This window comes from Kwoniella newhampshirensis, chromosome 7 (genome assembly GCF_039105145.1).
Source record: "Kwoniella newhampshirensis strain CBS 13917 chromosome 7, whole genome shotgun sequence".
In the NCBI taxonomy this organism is placed as follows: domain Eukaryota; kingdom Fungi; phylum Basidiomycota; class Tremellomycetes; order Tremellales; family Cryptococcaceae; genus Kwoniella; species Kwoniella newhampshirensis.
Window position 1 is genome coordinate 1291628 of NC_089961.1, and position 22482 is coordinate 1314109.

General features: G+C 51.2%; 7 protein-coding genes across 7 annotated transcripts; 4 read left to right on the forward strand and 3 right to left on the reverse strand.

The window, feature by feature from the left end:
- Positions 1–879: 879 nt before the first annotated feature.
- IAR55_004180 (uncharacterized protein) lies at positions 880–5654 on the forward strand (the record flags this gene model as incomplete). The annotated part of the gene is made up of 19 exons (XM_066947280.1): positions 880–907; positions 965–1000; positions 1061–1164; positions 1219–1256; positions 1312–1423; positions 1480–1752; positions 1817–2095; positions 2149–2304; positions 2373–2840; positions 2901–3191; positions 3247–3696; positions 3757–4015; positions 4068–4183; positions 4243–4484; positions 4551–4691; positions 4750–4887; positions 4961–5113; positions 5204–5441; positions 5514–5654. 19 exons carry the CDS (start codon positions 880–882, stop codon positions 5652–5654), a joined length of 3663 nt encoding a protein of 1220 aa, XP_066802659.1.
- Positions 5655–5867: 213 nt separating this feature from the next.
- On the reverse strand, positions 5868–8189 carry IAR55_004181 (uncharacterized protein; the record flags this gene model as incomplete). The annotated part of the gene is made up of 3 exons (XM_066947281.1): positions 5868–6612; positions 6706–7383; positions 7468–8189. 3 exons carry the CDS (start codon positions 8187–8189, stop codon positions 5868–5870), a joined length of 2145 nt encoding a protein of 714 aa, XP_066802660.1.
- Positions 8190–9009: 820 nt separating this feature from the next.
- IAR55_004182 (uncharacterized protein) lies at positions 9010–10763 on the forward strand (the record flags this gene model as incomplete). Its single annotated transcript, XM_066947282.1, has 5 exons — positions 9010–9779; positions 9891–10129; positions 10208–10456; positions 10571–10680; positions 10737–10763. 5 exons carry the CDS (start codon positions 9010–9012, stop codon positions 10761–10763), a joined length of 1395 nt encoding a protein of 464 aa, XP_066802661.1.
- Positions 10764–10941: 178 nt separating this feature from the next.
- IAR55_004183 (uncharacterized protein) lies at positions 10942–12934 on the reverse strand (the record flags this gene model as incomplete). The annotated part of the gene is made up of 11 exons (XM_066947283.1): positions 10942–11004; positions 11061–11244; positions 11302–11319; positions 11387–11466; positions 11527–11800; positions 11848–11951; positions 12008–12109; positions 12167–12227; positions 12285–12388; positions 12448–12808; positions 12882–12934. The coding sequence occupies 11 exons, from the start codon at positions 12932–12934 to the stop codon at positions 10942–10944; spliced, it is 1404 nt and encodes a 467-aa protein (XP_066802662.1).
- Positions 12935–13579: 645 nt separating this feature from the next.
- On the forward strand, positions 13580–16701 carry IAR55_004184 (uncharacterized protein; the record flags this gene model as incomplete). Its single annotated transcript, XM_066947284.1, has 10 exons — positions 13580–13648; positions 13754–13761; positions 13822–13912; positions 13971–14097; positions 14164–14301; positions 14361–14458; positions 14510–14621; positions 14678–14962; positions 15027–15204; positions 15255–16701. 10 exons carry the CDS (start codon positions 13580–13582, stop codon positions 16699–16701), a joined length of 2553 nt encoding a protein of 850 aa, XP_066802663.1.
- A 408-nt stretch (positions 16702–17109) lies between these two features.
- On the reverse strand, positions 17110–18764 carry IAR55_004185 (uncharacterized protein; the record flags this gene model as incomplete). Its single annotated transcript, XM_066947285.1, has 3 exons — positions 17110–17402; positions 17472–18385; positions 18496–18764. The coding sequence occupies 3 exons, from the start codon at positions 18762–18764 to the stop codon at positions 17110–17112; spliced, it is 1476 nt and encodes a 491-aa protein (XP_066802664.1).
- A 1018-nt stretch (positions 18765–19782) lies between these two features.
- Positions 19783–22102, forward strand: IAR55_004186 (uncharacterized protein; the record flags this gene model as incomplete). The annotated part of the gene is made up of 3 exons (XM_066947286.1): positions 19783–19911; positions 20022–21234; positions 21309–22102. The coding sequence occupies 3 exons, from the start codon at positions 19783–19785 to the stop codon at positions 22100–22102; spliced, it is 2136 nt and encodes a 711-aa protein (XP_066802665.1).
- Between the last annotated feature and the right edge of the window lie 380 nt (positions 22103–22482).

Consider the following 22482-nt stretch of genomic DNA (forward strand, 5'->3'; position numbering starts at 1 on the left):
ATACGCTCCTGATCAGGATGATAAGTCACTATATCTATCGAATCACTAGACTAGATATTGGATACTCTTCCATTTGAGCGGATGAGCTCTTCAGCCCTGCTGAACATGCGTGACATTATTGCCTCAGAGAAATCAATGTTTGATCATCTGCTCAATCAGACGTGATTGTGGCGAGCTTTATTGTATCAAGGTCTCAGCCACGTATTTTCCAAACCGCCTTCCAGTAATCTCACACCGAATACCGATCTCACGCGTTGGGATCATGTAAGCTTCGCTCTCTTTCAGAGTAGCCATGCTCCTGCAAGCGCCATCTTTCGCCATTTTTCGATCTTCTATCGTGTTCATATTAGATGGAACTGATTCTTGGGAGGTTGGGACCCGACCTTGAACGCCACTTTCGCTCCTTCTCAGTTTGCTTCATATATATGCCGCTTGACCACAATCTTTCAGGTCTGGATAGTCAGGCCGTGAATCTTCATCATCTCCAGCTTGCACAGGTACTATTCAAGGGGCAGCTTTCACCAGGTAGACAGCAGCAGTATGGGTTTCTGCATTGTACTCGAGCAGCGATAGTACCAAGAAATGACGTGGCGAAAATCAGACGTTATCACTCCCCTCAAAGTGCCACATTCGTTCGCACTGTTGTTGTTGTCAACACGCGCCTGCATTCTTCGTTACGCGACTCTTGACCCATTCGTCGACTATATATATCGTTTGGACCCCTCAGCACCCCTTTTGCTCCAATCACCCACGTACTCGATACCCAGACTCACCACGCCTGCACCTCTCCGGAGCCCTGGCGCAACATACTGATAACCTTCTCGATTCGAACCAGCTGTCTGGTCGTCTGCAATCCACCCTCGAGGGTTTGTTTACACAATGAGGATAGAGGAACTCATCCTTGACGGTGAGCTGGGTCCAGACTTCATAAGCGCCGGGCTCAGCTGATCCCATCACGGTACAGGCTTCAAGTCTTATCCTGTCCGAACCACCGTCTCAGGTATGTCATGCTTCTTGAGACAGCTGCAGTAATGCTTATTATCTGCTGAGCGGCAACCAGGCTTCGACGAGTCATTCAATGCAATCACGGGTCTGAACGGTTCCGGAAAATCGAACATTCTCGATGCGATATGTTTCGTCCTTGGTATCACCAACATGCAATCGGTATGTTCAGATCCCTAGAGTCATGAGACATGCTTACCGCTGATGAATACGCAGGTTCGAGCGAACAACCTGATGGATCTGATCTACAAGAGGTGAGTCTGGTGCGGATGCTGAGTACGATGAGGGCGTAGCTGATCTCATAATCAGAGGTCAAGCGGGCGTAACCAAAGCATCGGTCACTATTGTCTTCAATAACCAAGACCGTTCAAAATCACCGCTTGGTTTTGAGAACACTCCTCAAATCACCGTGACACGACAGGTCAGTACCTCCATCAACCATGCACCGTACGATTAATTGACCAAAGCTGAGCGCAGATTGCTGTTGGTAACGTCTCCAAATATTTGCTCAATGGTCATAAATCCACCCTTCAAGCTCTTCAAAACCTATTTCAGTCTGTTCAGCTGAACATCAATAATCCGAATTTCTTGATTATGCAGGGAAAGATCACGAAAGTGCTGAATATGAAGCCAGCGGAAATCCTAGGAATGGTCGAAGAAGCTGCAGGAACCAGAATGTTCGAAGAGAGGAAGGATAAAGCAATGAAGACTATGACGAAGAAGGATAAGAAGGTGGAGGAGATCGAAAGTGTGAGTGCACAAGATGTGACCTGGGAAGATATCGCTAATCGAAGTATGGTGGAATGGCACACAGTTGCTCAAAGAGGAGATCGATCCAAAACTTGAAAAGCTTCGGGCGGAGAAGAGATCTTATTTAGAGTATCAAAAAGCTACATCTGAGCTGGAGCGGTTGACTCGACTGGTGAAGGCGTACGAGTGGACCCTGGCTGTGGAGAAAACGGACAAGGCTGCTGAAAGCCTGAAGAGGAAGAAGAGAGATATCGATGCTGCGAAGGAAGATGTTGATCGTGGTGGGCGGGAATGTCAGGGCATGGAGAAGGAACTTGCTGAGATCGTCAAGAAGCGAGAAAAGGTGGGTTGGTTGTGGACAGGCCGAGGGCGATAGGCTCATCCAGCGCCGAACAGGAAATGGCGAAGGGCGGGAAAGTTCAGGGTTTGACAGATGCTGTCAACACGCTTGAAAGGGAGTTGGTCAAGGTTAAAACGCAGATCGAGATCAAAGAAGGCACCCTTAGTGACGATGTCAACCGTGTGGATGCAGCGAAGAAAGCTGTCAAAGAGGTGAGTATGACGCGATAAGAATGCGTATCACTTCGGACCCAGCAGCACTGACGCATTGATTTATAAAGCTCGCTGAAGCACTGGAGGACAAGCGAGTCCAAACGACCCAAGAAACGACAACGTTCAGCGAAGTGAAAGCCGCGTATGATCACGGTCAAGCCGAGCTCGCCAAACTAGAAGAACTGCTCTCTTCCTTGATCACCGGTCTGTCGTCAAATCAGAACGACGACGAAGGTGCGGGTGGTTATCTCGGTCAACTAGCAGAAGCAAAGGCTCGTTTAGCTGCTGCTGGTACCGAAGCCGAACAGGCAAAGGTTAAGATTGGATTGGCGGAAAAAGAGCTGAAAGAGAAAGAACCCCGAGCAAAGAAGGCCGAGAAAGAAGGCGAGGGTCTACTGAAGGAGTTGACATCCAAGCGAGCTGCGGTTGAGAAGCTCAAAAAGCAGGTCGACAGTGCTGGGTGGGACGAGGGGAAGGAAAGAGAACTTATGGAGACTCAGGCTGAACATCAATCTAGGCTGGCTGAGCTGCTCGAGGTGAGTGCTCAGCGTCTCCAAAAGCATCAAAAACACGTTAACATGTGATCGTGGCGACAGAAACGCGATGCCCTCAAATCCCGTCTGGCAGCTATCGATTTCTCCTACTCCGCCCCTGAGCCTAACTTCGACCGAGACAAAGTCAAAGGTCTGGTGGCTACACTGATCGACCTGGACCAAGCCAACTTCAAGAGTTCAACGGCTCTCGAGATCTGCGCTGGTGGCAAGCTATACAACGTCGTCGTCCAGGATGAAAAAGTCGGATCCCAATTGTTGGAGAAAGGCAAGCTGAGAAAGAGAGTGACCATCATACCTCTGAACAAGATCAACGCGTTCAAGATGTCTGCGGAGGTGAGTTGGATTAGAGTATGGGTCAAAATCGGAATCGCTGACGGTAGATCGTCAGAAATTGGCCGCAGCCAAACAGATTGCCCCTGGTAAAGCCAACCTTGCGCTCGACCTAGTCGGATATTCTGATGACGTTTCGGCGGCCATGGCGTACGTCTTCGGGGATACCTTCATCTGCGTGGACAAGCAGGCAGCGCAAGCCGTCACGTTCAACAAGAACATCGGCGTCAAGTCGGTGACCCTCGAAGGTGATGTGTACGACCCGTCTGGTATGCTCTCCGGTGGTGCGGCTCCAAGCTCTAACGGTATCCTTGTCAAGGTACAAGAGCTCAGGGCCATTGAGAAGCAAATCGGGGAGCACAGGAGCGTATTGAATGAGGTGTCACAGAAGTTGAGCGGAGCAAAGAAGGTGATTGATCAGTACAAAAAAAATAAGAGGGAGTTGGACTTGAAAGAGCACGAAGTGCGGCTACTTGAGGAGCAGGTCAGCGGAAGTAATGCTACCAAGGTGAGTAAAAGCGTGGAAGGGCGTGTCATGATGTGAGGCTGATCTATACGGCACTGCAAGATCATCACCGAGGTCAAGACTGCCAAAAAGACTGTAGCCGAGTTCAAGGAGGTGGTGAACCAAGCGAAGGAAAAACAGAAGCAAGCTTCAGCAGATTGCAAGCGTTTGGAGAAAGAGATGGCCGATTTCAAGACCAACAAAGACTCGAAGCTGAACGAGATCAAGGCAGACATCGCGAGCAAGAAGAAGGAGATCGGGAAGAAGACAACCGAGGTGAAGACAAGACAAAAAGAAGTACAGACAGCCGAAATTGAACTTCGTGAGTGGTTGGCTTTTCCAGCGACAAACAATCACGCTGATCAGGACGATAGAGCAACTCGAGAGTGATCTTGAAAGCGCCAAGGCCGAAGTCGATGAAGCGATAGCCGCGCAGCAGAAGAGCGAGACAGAACACCAGGCATTGAAGGAGACATACAAGGTGCAACAGGTGAGATTGATTCGCTAAAGTGGTGCACTAGATTGACGTAGCTGACACCTCCGATATAGAACGACCACAAAGCTGCTGAGGCAAAGCTCAAGGCGGAGCGAGCAGTCCTGGTCGCATTCGACAATGAGCTCGCCGACTTGGAGCATGATCTCAAAGCGAAGAAGCAGGAGATTGTGGATGCTGAACTTGCGCTCAAGAAGCTCGATCACGATATCGGTTTGGTGGCCAAGGAGAAGACCGCTTCCGAGGGTCACAAGGAGAACCTCGAAAAACAATTCCCGTGGATCTTGGAAGAGTATCAGTGGGTCTCAACAAGCCTGCTATTGCAAAATGAGGAAGAAACATCAAGCTGACCGATGTCGATCAGGTTCTTCGGTAAATCTGGGACGCCCTACGATTTTAATGGTGTCAACCTTCACCAGGCTCGAGACCAATGCCGAGAGCTTGAAGCGCAGCAAACGGGCTTGGGCAGGAAGATCAACACGAAAGTCATGAACATGATTGATAAGTGAGCAGAAAGCGATATCTCATTGGTCAGGATTCCGAGCTGATTACGCCAAACACAGTGTCGAGAAGAAAGAGCAAGCCTTGAAGAAGATGATGGCGACTGTTCTGAAAGACAAGTCGATGATTGAGGACACAATAGTCGAGCTGGACAGGTACAAGCGAGATGCTCTGACGAAGACCTGGGAGAAGGTCAACGGGTGAGTGGAGGAGGGACTGTTGCATTTCGTGCTTGTGAGATTGGGACGCTAATTTGGCATGTTGGTGACACAGTGACTTCGGTCTCATTTTCGAGGAGCTGTTACCTGGAAACTTCGCCAAGCTTCAACCGCCCGAGGGTCAAGACTTGACACAAGGTCTTGAAGTGAAGGTCCGCTTGGGTAGCGTGTGGAAAGCGAGTTTGACAGAGCTCAGTGGTGGACAACGGTGCGTGACATCTGGTCATCACTCTAAGTCTCCTAAACCAGGACAGCTGAACACGTTCTGATGCTGACAAGAGACTGCCCCTTCATACAGATCACTCATTGCCCTCTCCCTCATCATGTCATTACTGCAGTTCAAGCCCGCACCGATGTACATTCTGGACGAGATCGATGCTGCTCTGGATTTACAACACACTCAACATATTGGTCAATTGTTCCGAAATCGATTCAAAGGGAGTCAATTCATCGTGGTCTCGCTCAAAGAGGGCTTGTTCACCAATGCGAACGTCCTGTTCAAAGCGAGATTCCGAGATGGAACCAGTATCGTGGAGGTGAGCAGAAGTGCAACACGAGGAGACAAGGTGCGAGAGACGATGGCTGACGAGAAGATTCGTGTACAAAAGAGAACGGAAAGGCGCTCCAATGTCAATAACGGTGCTCATCATAGTTCGGAGGATAAGGAAAATTCCGCGGAGAAGACCACCGGTGGGAAAGGTAAACGCGTAGGAACAGCTGATGCAAGAGCACCCTTAGCTGTGCGGTAGTCGTTCTTCCTATCTGGTTCATTCTGGATTCGGTATTCTTGGGTCTTTAGTAGATGTGGAAATATGTTGTAATTTCATGGAACAGCAGTAAGGACAGTGTGATGAGTACGGCATACAGGGTATTGTCATCGCAAAGGTATACAATGTCTGCGGTGAATCATCCAGCTACTCCATCGTTCTTCCTTTGGTACACACATATGGCTACACAACCCCTCACTTCTTTCCCTTCTTGCTCTTTCCCTTCCCGTTCGTTTGAGTCTGTCCTGGCACGACCATCAGATCACCGCCTTCTCCACCGTCTCCTCCCGCCTCTTGCACCTTTATACCCGCTTCCAGCGTGAACATCAGATCTCTCACCGTCTCTTCCAACATCTTGACTTCTTCCTCTTTTTCCTTTTTACCTCTCTCCACTTGGACCTTCTGTTCTTCCAGAGCTTTCACCCTTTGAGAAAGACCTTGGGTCATCGCTCGTTCAGCTGCCAGATTATTCTGCAACCCTCTCGAAAGTTCCATCGCTTTCTCAGCTTTCTTCTCTGCTTTCTCTCTCGCTCGTTCAGCACCTTCCAATTCTCTGATCCTATCTCGGGTCGAAGTGGACGCAGCTTCCAATTCCGACAGACGGGCGGAGAGCGATAGCTGTTCTTTCTCATAATGTTGTCTCATCGACTCGAGTTGACTAGAAAGCAGATACGAGTATTCGAGAGTGATCGATTCGATCGTCGAGATCTTGTCAATGTCACCCGAAGAAGGACCAGCATCCGCGTTGCTCGTACCGGGACGAGGCGCAGAAGAATGCGTGGGCGGTTTCGTATGGACATCACTGTTGCGATTGCGCTCAGGGGTCGGCTGAGAGCCCAGAGGAAGAACACCAGGCACAGAAGGGGTTACTAAGGATGATGCTGAGGGGAGTTCGACAAGTTTACCGTCATTTCGAGTCTGAATCAAACGGTGAACGTAGCTACCACACCAAGAAGACCAGTCAGTATAGGTGCACACAACTGTTGAGAAATCACATGTTCAGGGGATTGTGGTGATGGAACAGACCACTCACTTGTCGCCCTTATAATCCCATACTCTTTGCGTCTCCAATTCCATCGCCAAGACGTGACCGCTTTCTTCCCAATGTCTTCTCGCATGACCCTTTCCAGGCTCATATCGACCACACCCCACAACTCCACAAACCACACAGATCCAGTTATTCTCCGTACTGTCACACATCGAGCATTTCGTCAGTCTCGTGATCTCGTCTCTTTCAGCCGATGAGTGACCAGGCGGATGATGTGAGGAAGATGATAGCAATAGATGCGAGAGACGACAGACTGGACAGCGGGAGTCGCCCCATTTTCGAAGACAATCACAGTCGAATGTATGAGCGCAAGGAAGAGTGACCAATCCTGTCACCGTCGAATCGAGCCTTTCCAGACATACAGGGCAGGAAGGAAGCTCGTACCGGCTCGCAGGTGAAACACCACCGAGGAGTGACGGTAGGTCACGAACGCGTGAAGCATAGACCGACGGAGGGAAAGCGGGGACAGCGGTGCTGGACGAGGGCAGCGGTCCAGAATCGACTTTGTGGAGAACCAGATGGTGTATTCGAATAGGGTGACAGGTTTCTCGAGCATCAAGAGTGGAGAAAGCTCGGCCGGTAAAGATGACAAGGAAATCAGAAGCTTGTAGCGGGTCACGGAATTTGAGCAGTACTATTGAGCGATTGGGCGTTGTCGCCTCCCTGCATAGACCATTCCACTGTTAGCGTGTACTATGGTGTAGCGACATTCGACACTGAAAAAGCAGAGCTTGTACCTTGACTCACCTGATCATCCTCACCCCCTCCAGACAGGTACCCCAACCTCCAATGAATTCCAGAAAGTCTGCCGGTCTCATCCAAGCCGGCACAGCCAATATCGCTATCAAACTGCCATCTTCTCCTTCTGCCTTGTCTCCCGCCCATTCACCACCTGTCTTCGGCCTATATCTGCTGGAGCTCCCTTCTCCCACTGGATGAGCGTCCAACGCGGCGATCAAGCTGGGTGGAGGTGCATGACGAAAGAGGTGAACTACGCCTCGGCCCAGCTCGGAAAGACCTTGTGCATATGATGAGTCTAGCGGGTTCGGACCGGGGAAATGAGCGAGAAGAGGTTGCAATGATAGTGAGTCGGGATCGGAAGTACAGGAAGAGGTGGTCTGCTTTTTGGTAGGTGTGGGTTTTACGACTGGTGAGCCAGATCCAGGTACAGTCCTCCCTGCTCCTGCTCCGGGTGTAGACTTTCGGGGATGCCTGGGGCTCGATCCCCCGCCAACGCAGGATGATTCTCCAGATGAATGAGGTGACATCTCGTCCTCGTCTTGACCTCTGTCAAGGCTCTTCTCCCGAGTGAAGTCTACCCAATCGACTGTGATTTCGCCCAATCTCCAGTCAGCGCCCGGGATCACGTCGGCTTGAAGTGGGTAAGTCTCGCTAGTGGTGACGGGAGCGGTCGAGTGGATAGCTATGATCAGTGAGTACAAGTTCGGGGTGTGTACAGAAGTTGTCATGTTACTCGAGGCTGAGTAAGCATAATGCATGGAGAGAGCAAGACTGGAATTTTGGATCCTTGCTATTGTCGTTATGGATGGTTGGTTGGACGTTGCCGCGAGTGAGCGAAACGAGTGGCAACAACAAAGGTTTCACGTGATTTGTGTGGCAACCTGTCATCCTCAACGTTCGAGCGGTTGCTGCCTATAGCTGCATAGGTGTTCTTAGCTGTCATGGTCTGCTGGGTCGACCAGACAGAGTCCCAGGCACAAGCTGGTCGCTGACCTCCAAAAGGTACTTCATCGACGAGTCGGCTCAGGCAAGCTCAAAACGGGTTTGACCGACTATCATTGACATCGCCATGGGGCCAAGGATATCGTAGGTATGCGCTCGTTCGGCCGCAAGGGGTCTTCATACGTGACAGATTCCCGAATCACGGATTGTGTCAACAAAGGGTAGTCACATAAGCCAAACAGTGGAGTCAACGGGGCGGACGCGGCCCGCTCTAGCGATGAAAGCTTTCGATTCCGACCGCTCAGCCGAGCAGGTCCACAATCCTGATTCCAAAGCCAACAACAAGCGTCAGCATTGTTTGTACGAACTCAAAGATACCTGCTCTCTTCGATGACTGATGCATAAATAACTCAGGAGGGATTGTTCCAATTTGCTACTTCTTTCTTTCTCATATTTCTATACCGTACTATAATAACGAGTCAGAGCCACCGAAATTGTACAGACAGCGAAAGAAGTTTCGAATCCAAGTATAATAGCTAAATCCACACACACGCTCCCATTCACTCAACGACATCTCTCCGAAGACATCCCATCACCATGCCCAAAATGCTCATTGGTCTCCTTCCTCTCCTTGCAATTTCGTCCGCTTCGGCCTATGTCATCGACTCGCCACCTCCTTCTCCCTCACTGGCATTCTCCGCCACCTTCTCCGCCACACTCTCTCCCTCTCTCTCACCTTCATTGGGTTCAGTCCCTTCCCCCCATTCCCCCTTGATCTCCTCCTCAACCATCCCTTCTCCCCTCTCTCCGTCGTTGGCTTCTGCGGCGACTGTCTCGGCTACAGCCACCGCTGATGCTGGCTTGGGGTTTGACGTTCCCCCTCCTTCCAAGCCCAAGGGATTGGGGACTAATGCCGAGCGATTGAAGAGGGGTCTGGGACCTTTGCCACCTACCAGGAGGTCTAGCGCCAACAAAGTCAGACGAAGTGCCGATCCCGCTCTGTTGGCTGCTCGACCCGGCAGGGGCGATACTACTACCGACAACGAAAATAACAATGGGGACGGAAATGCCACTTCCACCGGTACCGATGGGTCAAACAACGGTGCCACCACCAATAACAACACCGACGGGACCACCGAAACTCCTCAGAATAGCAATGCCAGCACCGACGACACGAACAACGGGGACCAGACCGGTGTCACGGACGGTACAGGTGATAACGACCCTAGTTCGGGAGAGAACGACGGTAATTCTTTCAATCGCGGACCTACCCTTCTTGCAAGCAAGAGAAAGTATACTATGAGGATGAGGAATCCCAACGATTTGAGCGATATGGGCCCTGTGACCATACCTGATGGTAAGCAAGGCAATGATCTGTGAGTGTACAGTGATGGCGATCTTGCCCTACTCTGCAATGAAAGCCCATGAACCGTCATTTCAAGATGGAATGTAACTGACCTCGAGATGCGTGAACCTTTTACCACCAGCCTAAGCCTGGACCTCTCCCTACCTCCTTTGTCTATCCTCCTCCCTCCCTCTATCCCTCTCACTCAACCATTCGAGATCGTTCCCACCTCTAGTTCGCCCGGTGACGCGTTCTCCGGCCCTCGTAAAGTCCTCGGTGCCATCCCGCGCAGACGTGGATCCGGCTCTGATGGTGACGGCAATAGTGGCGATCTGGCAAATGGGAGTTCCAACTACGCCAACATCGGTATGGCTTGGCCTGGTAAGTCTCTCTTCCCTCTCCCTTTCCTTGATCCCTCTGAGAGCCAAGGCTGATGGGGGGAAATCACACGATGACTAGACGCAACCGGTCTTCTTCATATCAACATCAATGCCGTTGCTCATCCTTTCCTCTCCAACTCCAATTCTGACTCGGCGAACCCCTCCCAGCTTCTAGCCAATCCTACCTCTACCGATACTACTCATCTTCTCGACGCGAGTGTCGTGTCAAACTTGCCTTCGGAATTGTTTGGATCGCCCCAGAGCGCTATTTGGACTTTCCATTCTAGATCTAGTCGATTATTGGCTCATTTCGTGAACACTGATGGAAGTGAGTCAACACTCCCTTGCAAAGAGACTAGATCTTCCGCCGCCTATGATATACACCTCAATCTTGTTTTTCAAGAGAATGGAATGATCATGAGCTGACATAATCCTTTCCCAGACACCGTCCCGACTTACTTTGTGACCGGTGGATCGTGTCAACACACACTTTGTCTCACTGCCGATGTCGCAGCTTTCAGAGATGCTTACGGCCAAGACGCCTTGGAAGTTGTGAGCACGACCTTTTCCTGTTCGTTCAGAGGTGCTGATCTTTGTACCACTTTCAGCATGTCCTCGCAACTGCAGACGTCTGATTGAGCGTTCCTCGGACACAGTTAACACATCAGTCAATATACCACTTCGATTTTACTCTTCCTTGTCTCACGCCTTCCTTTCAGTCCGCTGTGAATAAAGATCATGCATGTTGTCTGTACACATCTACAATCTCCCGTTACCTAAATTACAATGTCCACCCATCAACTCACAATACCGTCAAGCTGCTGGCGCAACAGGTACCAGTCCCTTCTGCTGAATTGTCTCGGCAATCGTCTCGACCTGAACACCAGGCCAACATCAGCTTTTTCCTAGCACAACGATGATGACCAACGGACCTTGATGCTCGTTGCTCGAATACGATCGTCCCACCTCTCAGTCCAGCTGACAGGTTCGACCTCCTTCTCCTCTCGGACGACACCCAGACCACCTGCAGTCCCCTGTGCATCGGCGTCCGTGTCATGAGCCGAGCGAGACTCAAAGTAGAGAAGGTGAAGAGGTTGATCGATCCAGGCTCGAAGTCTATATATGATCGTCAGTTTCTGTTGTCATCTTGTTAGAGACAGCGAGGAAACTGACCGTCCCTGCTCAATCATCCTATGCAAGTCATTTCGGTGTCAGTTGAAGTTGACGCAATATCAGATACAGTACTGTTTGTACTGACCGCCTAGCCGTAGTTTCCGCAGCCTCGGCAACCAATTCAAGGACTGCCCCTAGGGCTTCGAAACTGATGTTGTCGTATACCTATGACCACCCAGACTCGCTAAGCATCGCATTGCGACATCATACGATCAGAGTATTCACCTTGCCACAGGCTCCCACATTGTGTTCCCTCACTGCTCTTTCCAGTACTGTTCCTCCACCTTCCACCTTCGCTTTCTGGTGTTCTTCCAAACCTTCTTCGAACTCTTTGACCTCTTCTGGTCGGACGATGTACTCCAACAGCATCTTTCGGAGCATGGTAGACAGTGAAGGATGAAGAACGGTGTGGACGCGATCATCTCGATTCAGCGTGGCAAGGATCCATGAACGTTGAGGTCCAGCTGGGGCGAGAATGGATGTGGTCACAGCAGCTTTGCTGTCAAGTCGTCAGCTTATCGTTGACTACGATTAAGTCCAGCTCACAGCATCTGCATTCTATCTTCCTCATCGATAGCAGACTCGAAGCTGACTTCGTGGTATCGTTGAGCCGCCTCATTGAATCGAGCTGAGAAGTCGAACAACCGAGCCTGCGGAATTGTCAGCCATGCCTTTCTCGCCCGTGATCTCGATCCCGAGAACTCACCTGAGACAGTTTGAAAGACAGGAGCGTCTCTTTATCTTTCGTTGTATGTATGAGGAGCGAGGCTCTGGAGAAGTATGTTTGTGCTTGACCCCACTCTCCACACTGGTCAAGAACAGTCAGTTTCATTTGCTTAACGAATGCTGCGAGACGTCAACGAACCTCGAGAAGCAGTCGGACGATCTTCATGTACACCGCAAGCTTTTCTTCGTCTGAAATAAGTCTGGAAAGGACGTCAGCTATCATTGTGCGCTTCGTATGGACCTCTCAGCTGACCCACCTTGACGTTCCTTCCAAGGGGATCTGCATCAGCGCTTTGGCCGCTCCGAGCCAGTCTTCCTCAAGCTGCAAAAGATGCGCGTGAAGGTGTCGGAGGACTGTTATCTGATAGAATCACATACATAAGCTCAGGTAGTCACAGTCACACAGCGCGGAGGACTCACCTGTTCGTCGCACCAACCACTGATTCCGCCTTGTCCTAGAACGCCTTCCACGACATCTCTTCTCACTTCTTCGCCTTTCTCGCCGACGAAAGCCTTCTTCCCTGCTGCATCCCATTTATCGATGTCTCCACTCCCCTCTTCATCCAGTGATAATGCAGCTGTACCCGTCAGAGGAAGTGAGGTACCTGCGCACAGAGCGCGGACGAATGCTCCAAGAACGCGACGACCGACCACTGTTGCCATCGATGTGGATGTGGTGAAGTGACGACCGAGGCTGATCAAATCGGAGCTACCGGGAGGCGATGTTGACAGCAGCGCTGCCAGAAGGGACAGATAAGAGGAAATGCGCTCTTTCTGATTACTGCTCGATGTCGTGTCAGTGTTGAGGAAAGGAGATGTGGATCAGTGACGAAACAAGGAGACATAGTACTAACGAGATGGTGGAGATGGAGGCGAGCTTGTCGCTCGTCTCATTATCGATGTCCATCGTGCGAGATGAACCTCAGCGATGAGCAATGTATGAACCACAATGATGAAGAGAGGAGGAGGAGGGAGAGCGGTGACTGTCAGAGATAGAGTAGCCCGAGTGATCCCAAGTGTTGCAACCTTTTGGTTGATGTCGGCGAAAGGTGGAGGTTGAGTTGTTGAGATCCCACGTGGACCTCAATTTGATCCCGTTCTCTTCTTTCAGTGCCCGGATAACACCCTGTTTCCCTCCCTCTTCCTCTTCCTCTGCCTCCCGCGCCATGACATCGCTCGTTCATCATCGTCAAACAACCACATATCTCCTTGCCCATATTCATCTTTGGTCCACACTGCATTCCAGTGTCGTCGCTCGCTGTGAACAACTCTACAGAGGCACCCGCGATTGTATCAGGTCGTCATCGAACAGCACCAAGGCTGTCCAAGTAGGACATCGATAACACCTAGGCGGTCCGACCTCGCTACTCCACCGAAAACATACAACATACCACATACCGGACCTGCATCTCAAGCGATACTCTTCATCTGTTCTTCCGACATCCACCTCACCACTCGGACACATACTTGAAGTAGTGCCACTCCGGACCGCTCGGCTTCGTCTTTGTTTTGATATTGACTTGTCATATATACAAAAACCCAGGACATCAACATGTCACATAACCTGGACAAAATAGTCAAGCTGGCGTGTAAGCCTAAGAATGCACCTCCCAAATCCAAAGTGAGCTTTTGCTTTGTACCCTGTCCCCTTTCATGTCTGTCAAGGATGCCCGCTCTATCATCTCATTCTTCTGAGGCTAACAATGTGCGTTTTGCTGCCTCGCAGTATGTGGAGTGAGTTTGTCGTGACAGACCTTGGTCCACCCGAAGGGTATATACTCATTTTATGTGTAGCGTTCTCATTGCAGCTACATACTCGGATGACTCGTCGCTCAACGACATTATCCGCTCCCTTGCGATGAGATTACGAGAGTCGAATGGTGTTGTAAGTGCCCCTCAGTTGTCCGGTGGTGTACACAGCTGACTGCTGAGTGCTGTTCTAGGTTGTATTCAAGGCGCTCCTTACATTACATCAGATGATCCGGTCTGGATCCACTGATCAGCTTTTGGATGTTCTTTCTCGATCAGACGTACTGAAACTGCGAAGCGTCAATGGGCAACATTTCGAGGGTTAGTCATTAGGTGTCTCCCAACCCCCTCAGTACAGCCGCTGACCTACTCAATCTGCACTCTTAGGCTACTCTCCTCCATCCAGCATCGGAGCCTATGCATCGTATCTCGACTCGAGAATCAGAGCCTACAAGGACCTCAAACACGATCTCGTACGGGTGCAGACAGAGTCCAACAGGCGCAGTGATGGCTTGGGAGCGGGTTGTAGGTTATGAGATGCAATGTCAACGGGGAACATAATACTGATCATGTTCTCCGTGTAGCCAAAGCTAGGAGATTACGACACTTGCCTGTTGAGAAGGGACTTTTGAGAGAGGTGACGCAGGTGCAGAGGATTTTGGATTCCTTAGTACAGTGCAAGGTAAGTGAAGCCCACACCTTTGTTACTGAGATCTAGCTGACAATGCCTCAGTTTTACGACGACGATTTAAGAGACGAGAATACCGTTCTGGCGTTCCGAATGCTAGTCAAAGACCTCCTAGTACTGTTCCAAGCTGGTAATGAGGGAGTCTGTAACATCTTGGGTGAGCATTTATTTCCTCCCGAAACCGGGGAGTTGCTGATAGGACCGCCTATTAAGAACACTACTTCGAAATGTCCAAATTCGACGCAACCGATTCCTTTGACATATACAAGTCCTTTATCAAGCAGACCGACCGAGTTGTTGACTATCTCGGCGTTGCGAGAAAACTTCACAACGTCGTCAATGTGCCTGTGCCTAATCTCAAACATGCACCAACGGGCTTGGTCAAAGCTTTGGAAGAGTATCTCAACGATCCGAACTTCGAAAACAACAGGATGGAATACAAGAGGAGTCTTGGTGTGGTGGAGGGAAAGGGACCGGGAAGAACACCATCACCTGCAGGTAAGCAGTGCTGTTGATTTGATAGCGTAAGTCACTTGATTAATCAATTCATTTCGGATCACAGGTCAAACCTCCACTCCTGCGAAGGAGTTGAAATCCCCTGCACCGGCCTCGTCTTCTTCCCCTCCAGCACCGGCAGCTACAACCTCCGCCCCTCCTGGTGCATCGCAAAAGATCCAAGACTTCTTTGACTCGATCCAGTCTGATCAGCAGCCTACCATGTTTGGCGGCCCTGCACAACAGTACGTCAACCATTTGCGAGCACGCATCGCACATGCTAACAGACTGTCAGGCCCAACTACGCCCAAATGACAATGCACCAACAGCCCCAGTTCAACCCTTTCCGCCAATCGATGATGATGCCGCAGCAAACAGGATTCATGGCGCCTCAGATGACTGGTTTCCCAATGCAACAGCCCCAGCAACAATTTCAACAGCCCCAGCAGTTCCTCCAACCTCAACAAACGGGCGCAATGGCATTCGGTCAGCAGCGACAATCTGTTTTCGGAATGGGTCCGCAACAAACCGGCGGCGGCTTCATGCAACCGCAGCAAACCGGTTTCATGCAGCCACAGGCACAACAACCTCAACAGACTGGTTTCTTGCAGCCTCAGCAGACTGGTGCAAATCCTTTCCGTCAAAGCGTAATGGCAATCAACACCGCTGGTGTTAACAACGGCGCAATGTCACAACCGTCGTCGCCATTCAAACCGCAGGATCAGCAAAACGCTAGAGGAGCGAATCACTTTGGCGTCAACGGCTTCGGACAGATACAACGACCCGGGTCTACACCTGCTCTATCTCACACCATGACTGAACCAAAACCGCTGGTTGCGCAGGCGACAGGATCGAAGAACCCATTCGCACCTACGCAAGGTTCCGCGCCCCCACCTGTGCCTCAGCAGCCCAAAGGACCCAGCATGCATGAGCTCATGATGGGGAGTTACAACAAGCAGGGTGGAGGCGCCAACTCGCCTTGGGGCGGTAATCACAACAGTCAGTCGAACTTCCAGCCACCTCAACAGCAGCAGTCGAATGGTGGACTTGGAGAAAGCGGGAGCGGCGTTATGTCTGATATTGCTAGTGCTTTCGCGGTTAACAACAAATCGTCGGGCTCAAATTCGAACAATGACTTCCTTTCCCAGTTTGGTTCCTTGTCCATGAATGGCAACAATGCCACTTCTCCATCATCGACATCCAACACTAATCCATTATCGCAATTCGGTACGATCAATTCGACACCAACGGGTACCATTGCTACGTCGCTCTCCTCGCAACCTACCGGGGCTTTCCTCCAACCGCAACAAACGGGATACGGAGGATCGACTATCAAACCGTTCAAACCTACTTCTAGCTTCGGCAGTCAGTTGATGGACAACCTTCCACCGATTCCTGAACCGGGCGCTACTTCCCCAGGAGCTACCTCGCCAAATCGACAAGGCGGCGGTGTTCAGCCTCAGTCTACCGGTTTCCCAGGCTTGACAAGCCAGATGACAGGAGGTCCGAACCCATTCAGACAGTCAACGATGTTTGGATCAAATACTGGATCTGTCGGACCGAACGGACTGGGGTCACAAACCACCGGCGCATTTGGCAGCAATGGTGCATTTGGAGCCGGATCACCGTATGGAGGACAGCAGCAGCAGCAGCAGCAGCAGCAGCAACAGCAAACGGCTCAAAATCAATTCGGGGCATTCGGTCAAGGCCAAGGAGGTCAAGGACAGGGCTCTTTGATCTGATTCAATTCAATTGCCGGAGGTGTGACACGGCGTCTTGCAGGGAAGAGTCATCATCAGATAACAAGTTGTAACAGAATGAGAGTAGTGCTTCATCAATGTGTAGTACGTTTGAAGGTTTAGGTTTACACCCAGTTATACCACGCACCGGGGGGCGATAGATCGAGGTCGGCGGAACGAGAAGAGCCTGAATAGTGATGATGATATCTGAAGGATAATCAAGGCTACGTGACAGTTAATTTACGCCATGCAAGATGGGATGAATGCATACTTGGTTCCTCGGCGATGGTTCGCAATTACTATCGACTATACTTATTTGGGGCTGAGCCTTTGTTTCCTCTTGTCCTGTATCATTATTCTTGCCTTCTCTCATGTGTACCTTTTCTTTTCTTCTACAAAGCATGCTACGACTTATTCCAATTTCGCCTTTCTTGTTCCATTACGATCCACCCCCCTCCTTTTCGTCGGTGAATCTTGCACCTCATCCTCTTCGTCCGTCTCGTAGATGATCCCGTCGTCCACTATCGCTCCTCTTCTAGCCGCATTCTCATCCGAGAACGAAGAATATGAGAGAGGTCGGATGGGCGTAGAAGAGGTAGTATTACCAGTCGTGCTGGTAGTGGCAGCGTTATAGGGCGATAATAACGTCCGTGTGGAAGTCGGGATGAGTGTGTTGATTATGAACGAGGCGACGAGACCCACGACTGAACAATTCATTAGGGAAATCAGCCAGTCTTTCTGCCTAGCGAATGAACTGGAAGTGATGTACTCACCCAATCCTGATAACTTCTCTGGTGGATTGTGGAAATATACAGCCGTCATGACTATCATCCATAACCAGATCCCCAAAAGTCCCGTCCCCAAGAGCGTTACGACAGGATGGACGATTGCCAACCATCCTCTTTGCGTTTCCTCCTCTCCACCTATATCACTTCCAGCTCCTCGTTTGCCCGCTTTCTTGCTGGTACTTCCCTGATGTAACCACGCTCTCCATGTGGGTTCCAATTCCCTTGCAAGGACCATGATACTCAGAGTGAGGAGGAAGGCATGGCCGGAGATATCGAACCCTTTATGCCAACGGGGTCTTGGGAGAGCTATCAGCGATTCGTGATCGTCGGTTGGTACTGGGTTTCCGGTCTGAAGTATCGCTGAAGAAGGAAGCAGGGCAAACAGGTCGGGAAAAGAGGACGGAGTGAGCGGTGTACCGGTACAGAATTTTTCCGGCAGAGGCAGGTACAGTCTTCCTGCTTGCGGACTTGTTGTTGTTTGACCTGAAGTGAACAATGTTGAAAACGTTTTTCTTGCCAAAGACACATCCACCTCTTTCGGAAGCGCCAAAGCACAATTACCCCCTGTCAACGCAATGATCCTATCACCTAATCCAGCACCGAAGAACCATCTCGCGAACAATGCCCAGAAAAGTGTAGCGATCAACCAGACTCCCAATCGGCGTGTGCGGGATCCCACCCCGCCCGTGGTGGTAGCTAACACACGTGTTAGCCGCGGCGAGGTGAAGAGGTGTGCGAGATAGAGCAGGGATGTCCAGCCCCACGCTCGCTTGACGAAGAGGGAGTTGAAGATATTCGATTTTCGGGCAAAGTAGGGAGCTCGATGAGGGAGATGATGATGGTGAATCTGGGAGGTGTCGAGTGATGTTTGGAATATCAGCGAGTACATGATACCGGTTCTGCGCGAGGTCAAGCTTGTCAGCTCAGAGGACTCTGCACCGGGGTGAGATATGAGGGGATTTGAGCCCCATGAATATGTGACGGGTGGAATCGTCCTGAAACCGCTCACAGCATCAAACTGGTGACCACACCAGCCAAGACCAATTGCAGGTTACCCATGACTGTCTCGCCTACGCTTTCAGGACTGAGGGAAGCAGTCTGCGACGTCGTTGTCATGCTCATCCGTCTCGCTGCCGGGGATTTGGGTTTGATGTCAATTGGTGAAGCATAGCTCCCGGATGGTCGACGAGTATGACGTTGAGGAGTGGAGGTGGTTATGCGAGGGAGGGAAGTGGGCGTGGTGGGGGGTTCGAGACTCGGCACCTGGGAAGACGACATTATGTCAGATGTACGAGCGGTGTGTGTGTGAGAGAGAGAGAGAGAGGAAGGTGGGGATAGCTATCGATGCAATAGACGTGACAGTCGGACGAGCGAGTAGGAAGGAGCTGCACTAATGTCAAGGTGTAATACAACTAACGACGAATTATCACCCGCGGTGGCAAAGAAAGACGCGAGAAACGCGTGACACAGGATTTATGACGTAATCACTCGATTCTTCACGCACTAGACAGAGAGTCTTCGCTTGCCGCAATCCACCATCATCGTCACCACCACCACCACCACCACCACACACAAAGCAAGGCTGTCCTCTTCTGCGCAGCATGGCAAGTCAAAACGGGGCAGATCATCTGGTTATCCCTGCTTTGCAATTGGACGGCCCTCGTGCTGACTGCGCTGACTGCACTGGCTGCATTGACGTACGTGACCACCTGTACGAACGGCTCGCAAATTCAGCACGGGCAGTCACGAGGGGTCCACCTAGGGCCTCAGTCGCGACCTCTTTCCACGGCGATGGTGGTCGTGCCATGCATGTCCGAGGACATACAGATGAAAGGAGTGAGATCAAGACACTCGCAACAATGAAACGTGGGACATCCTTTCATCTGCAGACCCTCGAGATCGGTCACAATCCTTTCATGATCCTCGGAGTTGATACAAAGGACTGACAAAGGTGCAGATGACAGAGGTAGGCTGACGCTAAGATATACGACGAATCGAGAGGCTCTAGTCCCCATCGATGAGCTCGACACGCTCTCCATTCTGTCTTGCGTTTCCTTTGCTATCATCCGTCCCGTTACCGAGATAGCGATCACTGGGCGAGGGACAACGCTGCTTTTCGACCGAGTCGAGCAGAGCGAAAATACCCACATCTTGTAAGTCGGACCGATACACCACGACGAGCAGACCAGTAGTCTTCGCCGAGTTCGCAAAACGCTGTACTACCTCGAAGAAACAAACATCCGACAGATACTCGTAATCATCAGTATCAAATCAACACTGTGTGTAGACCGATACGATGCCACGGATCATCTCGGTCACATCCTTCGTCACCTCGCTGGTGGTGCTGGGAGTCGCTAGAGCTTGCTGGTACTATGTTTATCTCGAGAATCCCCAAGATTATTGGGATAGATATGGCAGTTGTGGCGTAGGTTGCCCCAGCTATTTCCCCTTCACAAGCACTCTTTGCGAGCCCGACGAGCGGACCAAAATCGTTTTCAGCGATTATAGAGCTCTGCTGATGATCACGTCGTGCAGTGCTGCAACTTAGATCACTCCGATGCCAATTTCCAATCGTGCTGCCTCCCATTTACCACTGGGGCTACCACGCCTGCCGTCTGTACTTCCCTCTCGTCGAGTGCGGCAGCAGGGGGCAAGACCTGTTCTTCTGGACCGGTTCCCACCTCTGCAGCACCTGACACCTCTTCGATCGTCACTGACACTGGCTACACTCCACCTGCTTACACGGCTCCACCTGCATCTGCTGGAACTACCAATGCTGCTGTGCCTACCACTTCGGCCTCCGATTACAGCCTGTCCGGCTGTCCGGCAGTTTCGGAATCTACTTCTACATCATGGGTGACAAGTACTACTACTGTCCCATGTTCTACTACGTCCACTTCGGTCGCAGCTACTCCAACTTCTATTTACACGGAGTCTTCCTCGTCTTGGACTCCGACCACGTCGTCCACCCCTCCCTCGCCGACAAGCTCGACTCCGATCGTCACTTCCTCTGAGGAAGCTTGCGATTGCGGGTCGACCAGTGTTGCAGCTGCTTCCACGTCATCTCCAGGTGAGGGTCAAACGCCTCCTGCGGGCTTTACCGGAGTGGATAACCGTCGTCGATCCATTAGAATAATGAGAAGAGGCGCATGCGAGTGTTCGTCTTCAACCAGCGTCGCTGCTTCGTTCACTTCCTCTTCTTCATGGTCTGATACCTCATCGTCGTCTTCATACAGCGAGACTTCGTCCTTATCGAGCTATAGCGAGTCGTCTTCTTCCAGCTATGTCGAATCTTCCACCTCATCGTCCTCGTCGTACAGTGAGACACCTTCTTCTTCTTCTTCTTCTTCCTGGTCGTCGTCTTCGTACAGCGACACTATCTTTTCATCCTCTTCATCGTACAGCCAGACACCGTCCTCTTCTTCTTCACCATGCACCACTTCGACGGTCCCACCCTCGTCGACCGCACCCCCACCTCCAGTGACGACGACGACTTCGGAACAAGGATGTGACTGCGATTGGACCAGTAACGCCGCGGCACCTACTTCTCCCCCCGGGGAAGGCGAGACCCCTCCAGCCGGTTTCACCGGGGCAGACAATCGTCGTCGTAGTCGTGGAGTCGACATAATGCGCCGGGGAGGATGCGATTGTTCGGGATCTTCTGCGACAACTCCTAGTCCTTCGACTTCTGTCGCTGCTGAAAGTACATCCTCGGGCGGTATCGTCTCTTCTAATTACGGTGGTGAAGGTGAGTACAGTACTGCAGCTCCTTGGCTACGTCTTTCTTCATCTGGAATGGATCACTGACTTAACGATGATCAGGGGAGACTCCTCCAGCTGGATGGACTCCCAGCGGTGCCCGACGAGCCCTCGCAGCTCGTCAAACCTCCGACATCGACTCTGCATCTCATCAAGCTCAGAACACTCCGCCAGCTGACTTCGTCGAAGACTCAAAGAAACGCGATGACGAGTCTCAAGACGCTGGAACCCGACGAGACCAGCTGCCTCCAGATGATTTCGTCCCTGACAATAGAAAGAGACAGTATCAAGGTGGTATCGTACGTGGTGCAGCTGTAGGAGCCGCGAATTCTACAAAGGCAAGGGACGAAGCTGTTCAATCGGAGAGGGAAGTCGTCCATCATCCCAACTCGACTCTCAAGAGAGAAGCCATGCACCACCCTAGTCCTTCGCTCGTGGCCCTCGCTGAGAGAGAGGTAGTCCACCATCCCAATTCAACTCTGAAGAAGAAAGAGACCGCCCAACCGCGATCTGATAGTACACTACAGCAAGATACCTCCTCATCTACGCTTCTCAAGAGGGAAACACCGCCTGCAAGCTGGTCCCCAAGTTCATCATCCACTTGGCCAGCCACGACCACATCATGTCCTCCCCCTGCAACAACCACCCCTTGCGTGACTTCCACGACGTGGATCACGACCACGGCAGACTGTTCTCCGACCGGCAGTCCTGCTGAATCCGACAGTGATAATGATGATGATGAAGACTGCGACGATAACGATGAAGAGGACGCTAGTGCAAGTGCGGATGCTGGAGGCTCGAGCAGTGCCGCTGGTGCAAGTGGGACACCGTACATCACTGCGACTGCTTCTAGCTAAGGAGATTATGGTCACACTTGTCACTGAGCGGGAGATGCCATACGTAGGAGTGTTTGTTGTAGGCTTACGTTGATTGGATTAGAGAGAACATGACAAGCTAGCTATCAACGCCTCAGATCGTGAACGGAAGTGGTGATGAGGTCAGGTCCGAGAAGACACGAGGACGCTGGTATGTCTGTAGTGATCGGCTAGATACCAGTTGCATTAGCTTGAATTTGAATGCACTCTGCTAGCATCAGTTGGTACACACTCCCGCCACAGCTAAAATAAATTATGGTCAAGTAATGGCCCAGACACACTCCAGGCCGGCAGCAGATCAATCATACCTGTGTTTGTGCACACTCGATCTGGGACGGAATACAACATACTGATTGATCTAG